This window comes from Erpetoichthys calabaricus, chromosome 4 (genome assembly GCF_900747795.2).
Source record: "Erpetoichthys calabaricus chromosome 4, fErpCal1.3, whole genome shotgun sequence".
Classification (NCBI taxonomy): domain Eukaryota; kingdom Metazoa; phylum Chordata; class Cladistia; order Polypteriformes; family Polypteridae; genus Erpetoichthys; species Erpetoichthys calabaricus.
In genome coordinates this window covers 243,001,427-243,020,562 of record NC_041397.2, presented here as the reverse complement: position 1 = coordinate 243,020,562, position 19,136 = coordinate 243,001,427, and the positions used below count along the sequence as shown (strand labels likewise).

At 37.4% G+C, this 19,136-nt stretch overlaps 1 protein-coding gene across 1 annotated transcript in view; it reads right to left on the bottom strand.

Annotated features, from left to right (window-relative positions):
- Nucleotides 1-19,136, bottom strand: part of mtmr2 (myotubularin related protein 2) — a 38,732-nt gene that overhangs the window by 6,551 nt on the left and 13,045 nt on the right. The window contains exons 6-11 of the mRNA XM_028800499.2: nt 12,622-12,723; nt 9,196-9,279; nt 8,960-9,109; nt 8,585-8,773; nt 8,248-8,433; nt 7,962-8,168 (exon numbers count right to left, since the gene is read on the bottom strand). Coding sequence (XP_028656332.2) covers nt 7,962-8,168; nt 8,248-8,433; nt 8,585-8,773; nt 8,960-9,109; nt 9,196-9,279; nt 12,622-12,723 — 918 coding nt within the window. The remainder of the gene's footprint in view (nt 1-7,961; nt 8,169-8,247; nt 8,434-8,584; nt 8,774-8,959; nt 9,110-9,195; nt 9,280-12,621; nt 12,724-19,136) is intronic.

The window sequence follows — 19,136 nt, the reverse complement described above, 5'->3', positions numbered from 1 at the left end:
TGGTAGCTCCCGCTGCAATAAATAACCCTGCTGTTCCTGTTCAAGTTGAATAAAGCTGGTATTGCTAAAGTTCTGAGACTCAGCCTTGTGTTTTGGGGTGCAAAACAGTGACTCACGTGTCACATGGTACCAGGAGTGGGGTGTAACTGCTTAATTACAAAGCTTTCCCATAGCTGCTTCATGATGCGAAACATAAAGGGTGCGCCCTGATCAGTCAAAATCTCGCAACGGATACCAATATGTGTGAACATTTCTGAGAGTGCTTTTGCAACAGAGTGGGCGTCTGCTTACCACTAACCACTACCTCATTAATATGAATGAGGTGCGCGGTTAGTGGAATTTAACAAAAACATGAAGTGGCTTGAGTGCTGCAAGGAGATGTTTGGGAACACATGAAATTATTGTAATATTTTATGGTATCAAAGTTTATTTTGTGTTTAATGTAATATACATTATCTCCCCAAAGAAATCATTTACGTGGGTGGCCTTTTACACAGTTTGAAAAAGCACACAAGACCACTTATTCCATCAAGCTCTTTCAGTCAGCCAATTGAGAAGATGCTGCAGTGTCTCATCCAGATAGATACAAGAGGTTCGGAGTCTGAAATGGGTATTCTGGGGTGCTGTAGGTGTCAAACAATTAACTCCAACATAATAAAATGTCAGTTGCAAGTTTCTACTATTGTGGTTTACAGTGTACATATTTATTTTTTTCGAACCAACATAGATTGCAAAAACCACAAAAATTAAGTATTGTACTATCACTGAACGTCTAGCAACATGCCTTCTGATATAAATTCTTGCCCATTAAAAGCCTTCCCTTTATCTGCACAGCCAAGAAATCTGTAATAGCATGACATATTTCAAGGGTAACTCAAGGTCTGGCTGGCCTTTGACATCAATATCAAAAGAAATGCTGCTTCCATGGAGCAAATCAGATCAGAATGATGGTATGCAAGATGGCAGACACTATAGAGATGAGTCACTTGAATTCATTCTTCATGAATAGACCCAAAATGTTGACTTGTGAAAAGAACTTTATAACAAACATATTATTGTTCATGGAAATTAGGTTGGAAAAACAGAGCTTGTTTGGTTTCAATAGGATTTCTCTGAATAAGTCAGTCTATCAACTTTTCAATCAATCACTCTATGTACTTTTTAAAATTTGTCAAGGTTTCTGATGAAACGTGACTCGTGACTGAAAGAATGCTACTTGATCAATTTAATCAATGCCTTTGATCATTTTCAAGAATGGGAAAATGCACGTAGATGCTCCTCTCTGCCAGTTTCAACAGCTGCTACATCTTTTCTGTAGCCTGGTTACCAATACCGTACAAAGGACTCCTGATGCCATCTGACTAGTGCATTAAAAAATCAGAATATTATACCTTGATTGACATTTGCTTTCACAATATAACCAAACATCTTATTTGCCTTTTGTATTTTTCTTCATGTTGCATACACAATGAGAAGTTAAGAACTTAAGAAGTTTGACAAACCAAAGGAGTCCAATTAGTCCATCAAGCTCATTGGTTAGTTAAAAGGTAAGATTTCCCCAACACTTTACCCAAATACTTTTTTTAAAGTTGTCAAAGTTTTTAGCTCCTAGTTTTAGAGTTAATCTTTGGTGAAGAACTGTGTCAATGGCTTATTAAAAGTCTAACTAAATTATGTTAGTCTCACTGAAGCTATACGTATAACATACTGTAAATATCTGGAGACGAGATGCTTAAAACTGGTGGGAACAATTAGACAGCTCGCCGAGTGCCACATTTCTACATCAATCCGACACCTCATGAAGGCAGCGCTCAAAGTAGGAGCAGAGATTTTGAATTGCAAAGACCAGAGATGCTCTCCTTAACCTGGTCTGACAGACACCAGGCCTCTGTTTACGATGAACTGTCTACGGTCGAAAAGTCTAAAAAAAATCCTATTAGATATATAAATCTGTGTTGCATGTGAAGTGAGCACATTGTAAGGGAAAAACCTTTCTGTAGCATCAGATTATACACTGGCAATCGACGGGATCAATGGATGAATGGTAAACATGCATGATAGATACACTGTCACAGGAGCTGTGTGTGCTCTCTGTTGTTCAGTTACAATGTTAGTGTAGGAGTCTATTTCTTTCGGCTGCTCCTGTTAGGGGTCGCCATATCGAATCATCTTCTTCCATATCTTTCATATCTTCCATATCTTTGTCCTCTGCATCTTGTTCTGTTACACCCATCACCTGCATGTCCTCTCTCACCACATTGATAAACCTTATCTTAGGCCTTCCTCTTTTTCTCTTGCCTGGCAGCTCTACCCTTAGCATCCTTCTCGCAATATACTCAGCATCTCTCCTCTGCACATGTCGAAACCAACGCAATCTCGCCTCTCTGACTGTCTCCCAACCGTCCAACATGAGCTAACCCTCTAATGTACTCATTTCTAATCGTGTCCATCCTCGTCACACCCAGGACAAATCTTAGCATCTTTAACTCTGCTACCTCCAGCTCTGTCTCCTGCTTTCTGGTCAGTGACACCGTCTCCAACCCATAAAACATAGCTGGTCTCACTACCATCCTGTAGACCTTCCCTTTCACTTTTGCTGATATCAGTCTATCACACATCACCCCTGACACTCTTCTCCACCCATTCCACCCTGCCTGCACTCTCTTTTTCACCTGTCTTCCACAATCCCCATTACTCTGCACTGTTGATCCCAAGTATTTAAACTCATCCACCTTCACCAACTCTACTCCTTGCATCCTCACCATTCCACTGACCTCCCTCTCATTTACACACATGTATTCTGTCTTGTTCCTACTGACCTTCATTCCTCTCCTCTCTAGAGCATATCTCCACCTCTCCAGGGCCTCCTCAACCTGCTCCCTACTATCGCTACAAATCACACTGTCATCAGCAAACATCATAGTCCACGGGGATTCCTGTCTAATCTCGTGTGTCAACCTGTCCATCACCATTGCAAATAAGGGCTCAGAGCCAATCCCTGATGTAATCCCATTTCCACCTTGAATGCATCTGTCACTCCTACTGCAGACCTCACTATGGTCACACTTCCCTCGTACATATCCTGTACAACTCTTACATACTTCTCTGCCACTCCCGACTTCCTCATACAATACCACAGCTCCTCTCGAGGCACCCTGTCATATGCTTTCTCCAGGTCCACAAAGACGCAATGCAACTCCTTCTGGCCTTCTCTATACTTCTCCATCAACACCCTCAGAGCAAACATCGCATCTGTGGTGCTCTTTCTTGGCATGAAACCACACTGCTGCTCACTAATCATCACCTCACTTCTTAACCTAGCTTTCACTACTCTTTCCCATAACTTCATGGTGTGGCTCATCAATTTTATCCCCCTATAGTTACTACAGTCCTGCACTACCCCTTATTCTTAAATATCAGCACCAGTACACTTCTTCTCCACTCCTCAGGCATCCTCTTACTTTCCAAGATTCCATTAAACAATCTGGTTAAAAACTCCACTGCCATCTCTCCTAAACACCTCCATGCTTCCACAGGTATGCCATCTGGACCCACGGCTTTTCCATTTTTCATCCTCTTCATAGCTGTCCTTACTTCCTCCTTGCTAATCCGTTGCACTTCCTGATTCACTATCTCCACATCATCCAACCTCTTCTCTCTCTTGTTCTCTTCATTCATCAGCCTCTCAACATACTCTTTCCATCTACTCAACACACTCTCCTTGCTTGTGAGTACATTTCCATCTTTATCCTTTATTACCCTGACCTGCTGCACATCTTTCCCAGCTTGGTCCCTCTGTCTAGCCAATCAGTTCAGGCCCTTTTCTCCCTACTTAGTGTCCAACCTCTCATACATGTCATCATACACCTTTTCTTTAGCCTTCGCCACCTCTCTCTTCACTTTTGCTCCTTATCTCCTTGTACTCTTGTCTCTTTCTGCATCTCTCCGACTATTCCACTTCTTTGCCATCCCCTTCCTCTGTATACTCTCCTGTACTTCCCCATTCCACCACCAGGTTTCCTTTTCCTCCTTCCTCTGTCCAGATGTCACGCCAAACACCCTTCTTGCTGTCACCCTTACTACTTCTGCTGTAGTTGCCCAACTGTCTGGTAACTCTTCACTGCCACCCAGTGCCTGTCTCACCTCCTCCCTAAACTCAACCTTGCAGTCTTCCTTTTTCAACTTCCACCATTTGATCCTTGGCTCTGCCCTCACTCTCTTCCTCTTCTTGATCTCCAACATCATCCTACAGACCACCATCCTATGCTGCTTAACTACACTTTCCCCTGCAACCACTTTGCAGTCTTCAGTCTCCTTCAGATTGACTCTTCTGCATAGGATGTAATCTACCTGTGTGCATCTTCCTCCACTCTTGTACGTAACCCTATGTTCCTCCCTCTTTTTAAAATACGTATTCACCACAGCCATGTTAATCCTTTTGGCGAAATCCACTATCATCTGACCTTCTTCATTCCTCTCCTTGACACCATACCTACCCATCACCTCCTCGTCTCCTCTGTTCCCTTCACCAACATGTCCATTGAAATCCGCTCCAATCACCACTCTCTGTCCCTTGGATACACTGTTCATCACTTCATCCAACTCACTCCAAAAATCTTCTTTCTCCTCCATTGCAAACCCAAATTGCGGGGCATATGCACTAACAACATTCATCATCACACCTGCAATTTCCAGTTTCATAATCATTATTCTGTCTGACACTTTTTTCACCTCCAAAACACTCTTGACATACTGTTCCTTCAGAATAACCCCTACTCCATTTCTCCTCCTATCCACACCACGACAGAACAATTTGAATCAACCTCCAATCCACCTGGCCTTATTCCCCTTCCATTTAGTCTCTTGCAAGCACAATATATCAACCTTTCTTCTCTCCACCATATCTCCTAACTCTCTCCCCTTACCAGTCATACTGCCAACATTCAAAGTTCCTACCCTCAGTTCCACTCTCTTTACCTTCCTCCTCTCCTCCTGCCTCCTGACACGTCTCCCCCATATTCTTCTCCTCCTACGGCTAACAGTAGCCCAATTTCCACCAGCACCCTGTTGGCTAACAGTACTGATGGTGGTCATTGTTAACCCGGGGCTCGACCGATCCGGTATGGAAATTTGTATTGTTGATGTAAGGTTAAAAGAACTGGTAGCTATACTTGTAAATATATGAGCTGCAAGATATGCATCTGAAGTAAACGATGTGTTCACACTCTGTGAAAAGGACTGCCGTTAAGAGAGCTGATAACAAAAAGCCACAGAAGATGCAGGTTTCAGCACTGAAAACACCCAAATGAACAAATCTGCCTAACACCACAAATGCATGCACATGTTAGGCTGCACAACATCTACCTGCTAAATGCACATCTAAACTAATAACTAAAGAAACTTAAGATTACTGTCTAATTGGAAAAGCAAACCTACAAGGACAAAACAGCTACAACATTATAACACACTGTATATTCATAGACCACAATGCTTATCTAAATTCTGTTTGCTGTTGCTATGTCATATAGTGATGTAATAGTTAAAACAACAGAAAGATGGCATATCAGACAGAGGCACATTTCAAACTTGTGGAGCCCAGTAGCTGCAGTGGTCTATGTATGTATGTGCCTGTGTCTCCACTGTGGCAGCAATTATTACAATGAGCATATTATTTATAAATCTTCAGTTACCTCATGCTACTGAACCAGGTACAGTAAATTTTCAGCTACAGTTAACTTAAAATGCATGTCCTTCATGACAAAGGAGGAAACCAGAGTACTCAGACGATGACTAAAGAGACACTGGGAAAATATACAAATGCTAAACAATGAATGAACTATGAATCAAGCGAAGTTCCAGATGCATATTAAATAGCAGCGCCAATCACTGTGATAATATCACATACAATGATTATTCCATCCTTTTTTTTTTGTTGTTGTTCTTTATTTTGCCTTATACAATTTCTTGTATTAGGAATTTGTTAGTTTTCGCATACCCCTTGGGGTCAGAGCGCAGGGTCAGCCATTGTACAGCACCCCTGGAGCAATTGAAGGTTAAGGGCCTTGCTCAAGGGTCCAGCAGAGTAGGATCTCTTTTGGCAGTGACGGGGATTCGAACCGGCAATCTTCGGGATACCAGCGCAGATCCTTAGCCTCAGAGCCACCACTCCGCCCTACATTAATTTTCAAATTGCCAAATTATTTCAAAACAAATGGTGACATTTCTGACATAATCTTGAGTACTAATTCAATAACGAGTTTGTAAAATAATATAAATATTAGGTAATTTAATTATGACATGCAAATTTATAACTTTTTGTTCATACGACCACTAATCAAATCTATTTAATAAAACCAGTCTTGTGGGGGCCACAGCCTATCCTGGCAGTTCTGAGCACAATTGCAGGGAAAATCTCTAGATGATGCAATAAGCCATCAGAGAAAACTCACACAAATACCCACACTTAATTAACCAGGCTACTTTGGAGTTACCAATAAATCTCCTCCGCCCATGTCTCAACTGTTGGATGATAACAGGAGTAGCCACAGAAAAAAAACACAAAAGCATAAGGAGACCATGCAGAAACCACATAAGCTGTCACTGAGCTGATATATGAATCCAGCCTTCTAAAGCTGTGACATAACAGGGCAAAACTCTATTCCAGCCCAAAAAACAAGCAGGTTAACTGGCAATTTGAAATTGGCCCCAGTATGAATGGGTGTGGGCATAAATGCACCCTGCAATATACTTGTGCCCCATCCAGGACAAATTCCTGCCTTCTGCTCAGTCCACAGATTCTGCATTGAATTAAATGGGTTTGGAAATGTTATATTTTGACACATCACTCATGGGGAAAAAAAGTCTCATTGGTTTAATCTTTTTTTTTTTTATTTTGTATTTTACATATGACCAAATACATAATAATTTTATTTTTTTTACTTAGCTCCAACCACCCCAGTTCACTAGCAGTATAACTGTTTACCATATTTTTAATAAATGGAGTACAGAGTGAACCTGTAGCCTGGTACTTTATACTCCAAATCCTTAGCCACTAGACTATGTAGTCTGCCTCTATTTTTTATTTACTTTTAATTTTTGCACCACTAATGAACCAAAGTCCCAGTATAAGTGCAAGTAATGTGGAATTGTAAATACCTTTTCTCTAAATATGCTTAGCAACTATTAAATAAAAACATTTCCAGGTAATTAGTGCACTTAAATCTTAAGCAGGCAAAACTTCCATTAGTAAAGCCATCAATACAATTATTATTTTAGTAGCCTGTGCACATTAGTGCAATTTTGGATTAAAAATGTTGCTAGCAACTTGCTCCAGATTTCCAAATTTCAGCTTTGCATTTGTTGTTATAATGAAAAAGATCTGTCCACTAAATTGGAAGCACTTAAAATGGATATAATCTTGGGTCCAAATAGAAAAGTTCTGTATAACGTGCTACTGGGGGAGAGACACAAAAACCACCAAGACTTTCAGTTTTCTTAACTCATTTTCCCAAGTGCAAACTGTTTCAATGTACCTGTCTAGTCTAATCCATTTTAAGTAAATGAAAACTAAGAGATGACATGATCTAAGTATTTAAAATTATAAAAGGAATTAGTACAGTGGATCCCAGCTGTTACTTTAAAATACATTCTGAGACAAGAACACCTGGACACAGATGGAAACATATTAAGGGCAGATTTCACACAAAGATGCAAAGATCCATACAGACATGGAATTACCAAGTAGTGTGGTAGAGAGCAGGACTTTAGGGACCTTCAGATCTCAAACTGATGTTATTTTGGACAATGTAGGTGAATAGGAGAGACCAGCCTGTTGGGCTGAATGGCCGGTTCTCATCATACGTGCTCTAAACTGCAGGAACACAGACATATATTTGTTCTATACATCATAATCTGGCTGGCCACATGGCTATGGACACCCAAATGTGTTTGATTTTACCTACCATCTGGAAGCGGTGTCCAAAGGTTAGCCACTCCTTCTCAATTAGCACCTGAAATCCGCGGACAGTGCGGTAATGGCCATCAAGCATTAGCATCGCCAGAGAGGTGAGCTGGGCTGTCCTGTCCCATCCATCACTACAGTGTATGACCACAGAGGTTTTCCCAGATTCCACCTTATCCGCGATACGTAACGCTCCCGCTAGGATCAACTAGGGTAAAAGGAGGAAACAGTTTAACCTTATTTTGTTCTCTCTCACATTATGGTGAACAGTCTTAGCAAAAAGTTACCTTAATATGTTCTAGCCAGTGTGTTGACTCCAGGTTAGATAGCCAATGGGACTCTTCAATGTTTGGGTACACCACCTCCTTAAGCTTTCGCAAAGATTCCCGCATGACATGAATATTGTGGATGTCCAGAAAGACTAGTTCAGCATTCTGATATGCATCCTCACTCTCAAAGCCTCCACCTTTTGTCTGCAGGTAACACAACAGAAGATAAGGACTGATAAGTTGGCCTTGTCTCACTGACAGACATAAAGGTATAATTTAAGGGAAACCCTGCTATAACTGCATAATTGAAACATAATGGTCCATACAGCAATAACAGAAGGACAAGTAGACTCACCTTGTTGGCTACTGCATTGACACTTGGCCTAGCATCAAAGATAAACAGCTTGTGGGACTGTGCATTGGCATCCATTATGGCCTGAAGGTATTTCTCATCATCTTTGCTTCGTTTGCCATTGGCTCCCACCATGGGCTGGCTGCAGCGTACTACTGTGGCCTGGCTCTCTGGGTGAATCCATGACAGCACCTGTAAAGCAAACATGTTCAGCCTGACATCAACACATACAGACCTAGATTGTCCACATTCCCTAGTTATATCCATGTTTCTGCAGGCATATGTGCCAATGGTGAGATGACCTATGTGAAAGAGCCTCAAATGAAGTGCCACGCTAAACAGAAGGTTTAGATAACTGAAATCATTCTACAAACTTACTGGAATTCTGTTCTTGGCACGGAAAGTTGCCACTCTCTTCAGATCTTCATCAGGAATGTTAGCAGGAACCAGCAACATTACTGGATAAGTATCACATAGCTCATAGTGTTCATTGATTCTGGTCATTCGCCAGCTTTCATTAGGTAGGCCCTAAAAGAAAAGGTGCTCATTAGCTTGCAGCATCTGTCAACTACAATAAGATATGAACAGTATCACCTGCCTGAAACTTGACTTACCATCCTTTTGTATTCTGCACTTGGGTCATACACTTTCCAGCCATTCTCAGGATAAATCTGTCCATACTCATATGCAAATACTTGCTTTAAAATAAAATAAAAGTGTTTCTTACTGTCACGTAAGTGCACAGAATAAAAATATGAACAAAACAAAGTAACTGATTAAAAAAAAATACAGAAAAATGACCACTTGAACAAGAAAGTGCCAAGATTGGCTTTAAAAATGTACAACAGTGTTTAAGGCAAGGCGGGCAGTTTAATTTATCCTTATTGTAAAATAAACAACTGTAATGTATTCTAATCTTGACACTTCATGAAGTAAAAGACATCTGCCAAATTAATAGTAATAATAATGTCTATAACAGGAAATAGAGGTGAAGAGGACAAGCCATGGTCCAGCTGTACTGTAACCCCAGAAGGGTTACAAATTTGAGTGGCAGCCAATGGAGAAATACTAGTAATATGCTTCCATGGTTTAGTATGGGGTAAGAGTCTAATGCTAATATTCCACATTTCAACTTCTAATCAGACTGGTCAAAAATGTTTGCTTACACAATTGAATTATTCCATGCACCAGGTAGCAAACTAATAAAAAAAAAAAAGATGTTACAGTGAAATAGTTCATTCTATTGGACTATATATAAAGCCCCTCAAACTGAAAAGAAAAAAAAATATTCTTCATTACTTTAAAACTATGAGAGAGACAGTCCTTTATGGTTCCTCCTAGCCAGCCAAATATACAGGGGATCTCACCTATAACCCTGTTATTGATTGCAGATGTTCTCCAGTATCCAAGCCAGAAGTTCATATGCGTGTTTAGGGGGTTGTTGTTTGTCTTATTATTTATCTATATCAGTTTCTCTGTCTTGAGCTTCTGTAAAGTTCTAATTTCCCCTTGGGGACAAATAAAGTACATCTATCTATCAGCCTTTTCAATGACTGTGGCAGCTGAAACATGAGCAAAGTGGTACAAAATAATTAAAATAATGGGGTGGGATTTCTTTAAATGGCTATACATAATATATTAGAAAAGAACATGTCTTTTGCAAGGCCTATAACTACTTAATGATAAATACATTCTGTTCAAATATAACAAGACTGTAAGAGCCAATCTTAGAAAGTTAATGCTCCAAGTTAAATGCATACTGGAGTTTGCTTAATTTGAATCGAATATAATTTTCTTTCATAGTCATAGACAATGGCATAGCCTTTTACCTCCTGTAAGTTAATATTAGAGAGAACTTTCTTGCTATAACTAAGATACAGTGTGTTAATTGAGTCAGTTGTTGTTTAGAATAGGTCCCACTGCTATCAGGGACTGAAAGACCCATTTACAGCATGAAAATGGGATAGGCATACAGTTTTCTGAAAGTTTAGAAATGGTTCAGCTGTATGAGAGAACTTAAAGAAACAAACAAGATATAAGCCTTAAATAGTACTTTTCTTTTCTTGCAATACCAATCTTTTCTCTATTTTGTGTGAACAGTGTTACTTTGAAGTTTTACTAAAGTTTTTAAACAAAGATATTTTGTCTGTGGAATCATTTCAACACGTCAAGCTATTGCTGAATCCCATTATGCATACTAGAGCTGCTGAACTTTGTCTTAGTACCTGCGTTTTCCGAAAATTACCAGTCTTGAAGATAGTTACGGCATAGGAAATGTTCTACCAGATGTAGAGATCACCAATGACGTTAAACCTATGAAGTGCTGTGGAGGGAAGACAGATCCAACCCAGTGGCTAGAAAATACCTCTGTATGGATAAACAGGAACCACCAATGACTACAGGTGACCAGTGATAAAGAATATGGCATTGAAGTTCTGGCAAGATGCTACATAAACCCCACCTGTCTAATAGCACAAGAATTCCACACGGGATAATTTGGATCATGCTGCCTTAAACAGCAATCAAGCATGCCTAAAGCGGTTTTGAAAACATGCCTCTTTAACAGCAGCTTTTGCATCTGGAGCAAACCCAGGTTGGGGTTTACTGGGCACCCCTCACCTGTGATTAGATAAATTTACAGCAGAAATGTCTGCTGGCAATAGCACACTTGCTGGAAAAGAAGTAGAGAAACAGAGATATCAGCAGAGAAGTGAGTGCTTTGTTATATATGGCAAAGTATAAAAGTGAAGAAGCATCCACACAGACCAGTCAGGGCAAGACCCCGTGAGAAGAAGCCCATTGGGACAGCACAACTTCCTTTTTTGTCAATTTTGTAAACTTTAGGTTTTTCCATAACACTTCCTCCCCAACATGTTTTGTCATAATAAACACACAAACTTTTAAACATCTTTTCACTTTTTGGCAACATTGTTGTTCTTTATATACACCAGAGGGAGCTCTCATGTTACAATCTCCAGAAGAGTAAAGACAAAACTGATATAAATAGGGCTTGCTTTTTTCTTTACTTGACAAAAGTGTTATCAAAATACACCAGCTGATAATAAATATGTAACTGAAAAGTATGTTTTATAGTATTTAAAATTTGCAAACTAATATTTATTTTTCATATTTTTATATAGATTTAAAATGCACAAAGATGAAAACTTAAGTGTCAAAGACATGCAAGTTTTAAGCAATCAAATATGTGGATTTATTTATAAAAGGCTATTTAGTGCACTTTGAAAGAATAAGATTTTACTGACAAGAGAAGATGATTCAGTCCATCATTCAGATATTATTTCTGGTTCCTATGACCCTACAGGAAAAGACATCCTTCCTGACTTCTGTCTTAGAATGCTCTTCCTCTCAACTCCCATTGTTGGATCATTTTTAACAGTGCCTTTTACAATTTTGAAGACCTGGATTAAGTTCCCACATAGCCTTCTTCAGCTCCAAGTTGAATAAGTACAGTTGCCTTAGCCTAAAAAAAGTCACATATTGTGCCAGGATTTAACTTTACTGCTCTATTCTGCAGTTTCTTGTGCTGTTATGTCCTTTTTTGTGTTAAATAGAACTGCACATGGTATAACAGATATGGTTTCACTTAAGTATTTTAGAAATGCAGATGCAGATTGCATATTTCACATAGCACATATTTCTTCAGGAAACATTTGTCACTATTTGGATGCTTAAAAAAAATATCCAGAGTTTAATTTATGGTATGTTTTAAACTGAAAGTTAAATTAACACTTGTGTTTCCATTAGTTGCTAACAAAAATTCTACCATATTTCTACCAAAATCCTACAATGGAAAATTTTAATTTATTTTTAATTCCAAATCTATTTTATCATCAATCCTGTAAATCGATATTTATCCTCAAGGTGGTGTGGTCTGTATCTAAATATGCAATACAGTATAATTAGACCCCTAAACACTATCCCAAATCATTGGCTAAAATTAACTTGTCAATGCTGAAGAGGACTATTACATGAGGAAAGGTATGCAATGAAAATCACACAGCCACATTAATCCTCATTACCAGGTTATGGGAGACAGGAAAAGCAAGCTTCATTACGGTCTCAAACACAGAGGTCCTTCCTTGGGTGTCCTGCTTGTGAGCAAACTTCAGATTCCGGATGTCCTGGAAACAACACCACAAATATTGCATCAACCACAAAATGCTGGACCCACTTACAGTAGTTTTCACTTTAAAAGTACAGAACATTAAGACAAAAGTATTTCTCTATCCGTGTCCTACAAAATCCCCACCGATTTTTTCAATTATTATTATTGCTGTTTATTTAGCAGACACCTTTATCCTAGGCAAATTAAAAAGCAAGCTATAACACACACAAGAATGACAGCTGAAAAATATTGAGGCTTTATTGTCTGCACTATAAAGCTTTTATGCTCCCTACCAAATACACACATGCAAGAAACAAGTCAGGTTTTTCTTGGGAAAATAAATGCGTACAGTTCCTTCATATATGTAAACTTGAAAAGTTCATTCAAAAAATGTTTACTTCTAATGCTTATTTTATAAAAAAAAGTGAAAATATAAGATTTGTAAAACATCCTATAATTTTTGTGGCAAAATTACACAGACATAATGAGGTAACCCATACTCAGACAGCTGACTTCCCTGGGGATGCTTTGACAATCAGGTTATTTGTTTGGGAAACTTACAGGGCCTCAAATGCAACGCTGTGTGTAGAATTCACACTAAAACACGGTTTACAGACAAAACTGGAAATGTGTGTGCGCACAAAAAAATCCAGATGCAGAAAACTGCATACGCCAAGTTCCATGCACTTCCCCTTTACAAATTCCAATGAACATGAAATTTAATGCACATGTGCATATTTGAATATGCAGATCAATATAAATAGCCCCTTTCATTGTGTTCTTTTTTTTTTTAATAAAATGGTAAAAGCATGTATAAACAAAAAAAAAAAGAATTTAATCGAATGCGAAGTGAGATCCTACTCAGTGAAGTGGAGGGAAGGAAAAAACTTACTTTTGGTGGCTTAGGCAGTGCCCAAAATAAAAAAAAAAAAAAAGATGTCAGATGTCAAAGTCGAGGTGAAAAGCTAGTCATAGCCCACTGTCTGAGTGTCACACAGAAGCACATTAGGGGAAAAAAATTATGGACACAGTGAAGAAGAAAAAAAGAAGGTTGAAACGTAGACTTTAAAACTTGTAGTTTATTTTGTCATTAAAGTAGAATGTCGTAAACTTCAGCTTAAAATCGATGTTTGAGTTTCTCAAATCCCATTGTAACTAAAGTAGCACATTAAATGCTTCGTATTCTAGGTGTTCTACGTGTGTGAATCACTACATGCTTCTTAAACAGGCTCTTTCTTTAGTAGACAGGTGTATGCAGGCAGTGATCACCACACAGAATGATATTACAGCTCTCTGAACATTTTATAATACTAAGATGTATACTTGATATTATCTTCACGATGAAATGCATTAAAGCATGTATTAAACATGTGTCGGCATGGTGGCGAAGCAGTACCGATGAGCACTTGGAAAATCTAAATACATGCTCTCTTCTATTGAATTGAATATGCAAATACTCCACAAAACCTGTTTTCCTATAAAATAACAATACGATAAAAAAACAATGAAAAATATACAATATGAAAGCATAAGTACAATAAACCTGTACATACTATAGTGCAGATAACGCAAATGGTTCATAAAGTGGCTCAGGATTGTGCAATGTTACAGCTGTAGTGCAACTTTACAGTGAGATGAATGTAATTATAAGTACAAGCAGTTCTACTAGGAGAACCTGATGGGCTGATTGAGTGCATTTAGAGTTCTTAGATTAAAACGAGGTCCATGCAGAAAAGGCTCTGAAGCATTTGCCAGATGGAAGAAGTTCAAATAGACTGTGGCATGACTGACTGGAGTCCATGCAGATGCTGGTGGCTTTCCAGAGGCAGCATGTGCTATAAACATTCTTCAAAGCTGGAAGCTGTATCCCGATAATCATCTGCGCTCTCGACACAACTCACCATAGAGCTTTCCAATCAGCTGCTGTGTAGCTGTGATTCCACACTCAGATATAATGGGTTAAATTACTCCAAGTGATGCACTGATAGTAATACTGCTAAAGCAGCTATGGTATTTTGAATAGTTTGGTTATTCCATGCACCATTATATTGTTACAGAATGATTACAATCACACAGAAACAGTAGCACGGTTTTGATGCCGGATGCCACCAGTTTGCAAAACCAGGCAGAAAACTGTCTACGCATGGCCTGAGATGTGTGTGGCTTTATGCAAAGTTTAGTTTTTATACATCTCAAAGTGGGCGTGGAAACGCACATAAGCAACATTTTTGTGCGTATGCAATATTTATACTTGAGGCCTGCAGTCCCTTTAAAAGCTGTAAGTGTGCAACACTTTTCTTACAGTGCACAAAGTAAGTTAACAAAATACATTTATGGACAATTACAAGCCAGTCTTGTAAATATTGTAGTATATTGTCATGGAATGGAGAATGAAGTGTATCATAAGTGGGCTCCTCCTTGATGATTCAAGAGCACTTAAGTTACTTATGATTTTTAAATAATTGCATTTTGTAGAATATCATCTTGAAACAATAAATTACATGATTTCTGATATAATGCCAGATAGAAAACAAATATGCAGTTAAGCATTGTAAAAAGGAAATTAGACAATTAGGTTACGGAAGGGGCAGAAACCAGTAATGGAGATTAAATAATAGCACTGCGAGTTTAATGAAAATCAGAAATGCTCCTGTGTACGATAACTTTGCTACTTTCAGGCATGCACAAGCTTCCTGATGTAGCAACCAACTCATCACTTTTCGTTCATGTGAACAATGGAATACATTTGTGTTCTGTAACAAAAGTGCAGCAAAAGCAGAGCATGTTGGCTGGTAAAAGATCCTGTAATGGTGAACTTCCTGAAAACTTTAGCAATTTCCTTTGACTATTGTACACAAAAAGTAGTGAAACGGTAGCTCAGAGTATTTTGTAACTAAAAACAGAAAAATAAATAGATGGACATAGCAATGATGTAAGGCAGGAAAAATCAGTTAAAATACAATGAACTTAAAAAAAAAAAATTCCTTCATCCTTGAATGCTGCTTCTCTTTTCTTAGCCAGTCTCTGTCCAGTCAGGCTGTGTAGTGGAATTTTTCCAATGTTACTGTTTTTTTGTTTTGTTTTGCAGTTGTTTCCATAGTTTTGTAGTGTGTCTTCCATTTTTTAAAACTATTCCCTGCCACATACATATATATACTGAATTCTAATTTTACTTAATTCTATGTTTATACACTGTAATTAACTCTGAATTGTGCCATTTAACCTAATACAACTGCAAGTCACAGATGATGGATACTTGAAATTTCATGTGTGTTTTTCTTTATTTACTTGTGGTTAACAGAAGTGAAATGGAACATGCTAAAAGGAGAACAATGTGTTCAAAGACAAGGATCACTGTCTCCAACTCACTGCCGGATTAACAGCTATATTCTGGGTCCACCCAGTTGACAAAAAATTAGGTGGTATTGCAGGAGACAACATTTAATGGACAGATGCCACTCCTGCTGCCGACCCTTTTAATCACCTTTTATGACACACAAGAGGGACAGTGACCTTATTCTAACCCTAGGATATGAGGTAAAGATAAATATAATTGTTATATATATATATATATATATATTATATATATCCATCCATAATTTATCTTATGTTGCCATACCTATACAGGTAATTGGAATGAAGTTAAAGATGTTTCACTGTCTAAAGTGTTTTCAGCTGATATTAGTTCATGGGTGTCATGCATCACTATATTTTAAACAAAGGATACTGCCAATGATTATCTATGGCATCAATAACACACACTACTACAGATGTTGATTAAAAATAAATAGATAAATAAAAACCTTAAAAAAAAAAAAAAAGTGATATTCAGCAAAACAGTGAGCGGTATACTGCAGAAGTTTAACTTAGTGAGATGATAGCTGAAGTCACAAAAACACTGTCAAAAGTGAACTATGAGAGGCTGTGTGTTAAAGTTAATTGGTAAAACATGATGAGTCCAAATGGGAATAATGTTTTAAGTGTCCTGGGCAATATGGAGTACTCCAACATTCCCAAGGGTGATTCATGTAAGACAAAGCATTACAATGCTCCTCAAAGTTATATGTAAATACATGACATGTTCAGTTGGCTGTATCCAGATGTATACATCCATATGACTAAAAGAGGTATCAACTGTAAAATGAACCCAAAAAAGGAAGGAATTATTGCTGTAATTAATGAAGTAAAATAATGAATATATGAAATCATGGTTTACTTTTTGTTAAATATTTGTCAGTCTTTATAAGAAGATATATCTTATAAGGCAAATAATCCAATATGAGATATACTCTTTTGTCATTACGTTTATGTTAATGCATATCATTTTATGAAGGTCTCATATCTACATTTTAAGATGTCACTCTCTTGTATACAACTCACTTGCAGCAACTTGTCCTAATATTTACAAGTTAGAAAATGTACAAGTCATAACATTCAGGGATATTCAGAGACTTGGTTAACTCATTTGTAAGTTGGAGCATTGCATTTTTTCTCTTCATCAAAGAGTCAACTATCACATTTTTGTCGATTAAATATTTTCCTAGCAGTCAGTCATGTTAAAAAATAACAGGGATAATAGAATGCAAGAGCATGTGTTAGTAGACTACATTAAAAACAGTTTTTAAGCTCCTTTTACAATGCTATGTAGTTAAAAATGTAAGTTAAATTGCCTTTGATGTCCTATTGTTAGTTGCGGAGGGTGCAGTTTAAATTTCTAAAACATAACATTTTTGAAAGTCTCACGGTAAGCTTGTTGGTTGCTTCAAATCATGATGGAGTATTGGCTATATGTTTAAATCTAAATTTAAAAAAATTCACAATACAAAGTTGAACAGATGTTACCGATGTCATATGGTCTTTTAGAAACACACAATAGAATCATTTATTAATCTGCCTATATAACCGAAACCTAATAATATTTCCAAATAAATATTTTAGTGTTTTAACATTTTTTTTTAATGCATCATCTTAAAATACTCATTGGAATGAAAACATTCTGCTTGACATAAACTTTAAACAGAAGGATGTCACAAAGAATCTTAAAATTATACTATGCAGTTTAACTTTTTTCTGTGATGATTATTACAACTTATTATGTTAAGTATGTATAGTATGGGTACAGTGCAGCCCCCCTTGAAAATCTGTTGCCTTATAACCAAGAGGTAAAATTAATGAAAATAAGTGAAGTAATCTGTACAGCCCGCTCTACAAGTTCCAAATGAAGAAAAAAAAAGTTAACATTTTAAGATGAATTAATAACGCAAAGAAAAACAAACAGTTAGGTGTGCACACTTCTGTAAAAGCAATCCAAGACTAGACATTTGCCAGTAAAATTGATAAAATTTCAAAATGCAACATATAAAATTAAGCATGCAATTTCACAGTGCTAAGAAAACTTATTTTAGTATTCCTAATGTAACCAAACTTTAAATTCAAAACTTGTTTCATTGTCTTCTTTTTATTTTGTAAGAGTTGTCTGGTTTCTTCTAGATGGTCTTTGAGCAAACCACTATTTGTGGACTGAACAGAAGTTCTTTGAAATCAAATCTTAACATTTCACATATGAATTTCAAAAGGAACAAACGGGGCAAGCAAACTGCATTTCCCCTAATGAGCTCAGATATAAAACTCTGTTTTAAACCCATGGAATTTTGGTCACTTGTTTTAAAATAAAGTGATTTGCATTACTGAAGAAGACTTCCTACTGTACATTCATAAAACAAAGCCAACCTAGACAGGAAAGCGGTTACTGAAAAAATGTTTGAAAATCTTAGTAAAAATGTAATTAAATTTTGAATGAAACTCTAAGGGAACAGATGCATCAAAACAAAGGATTCCAGAGTATATGTTTCTTGACACTGCATGGTGTTAAAAAATGTCAATATTTTTTCCATGAAATAGAACAATGACAGCTGGAAGGGGCGAGCAGCTTTTGATTTCTGTGGATTCTCTGGATTATGAATTAAGACATATTCCCGTTTTTTAGTAATACACTAATGGTCAAAAGTTTTACAGCACCTCAGTTTTTCTTCAGATTTAATCAGATGAAATGCACTGAATGGCCTACAATGGTGAAAAGGTAAGTGTTAAACAGCAAGAGGTTTAAATTTAAAGTTTAGATTAGCAAAAACAGAAAAAAGGAAATACCAGAATATTACAAATGGGCTTTCTTCAGGGAACAACTAATAAGTGACAACCTACAGATGTTCTGCAGCAATTAAAGTAAATTAAGCCATGCAAGTTGAAGCAAATAATTTGCATAGTTGTCCCAACTTCTGTTGATTACTTAAAAATCCATCAGTCTTAAAATAAGAGTTTTGAAGAAAAACTAAGGCATTGTAAAACTAGTGACTGGTAGTGTATATATTGTTTCAAATTACTGCAATTACTGTAATTAATTTGAAACCACTCAGCTGTGTGCTTACATAT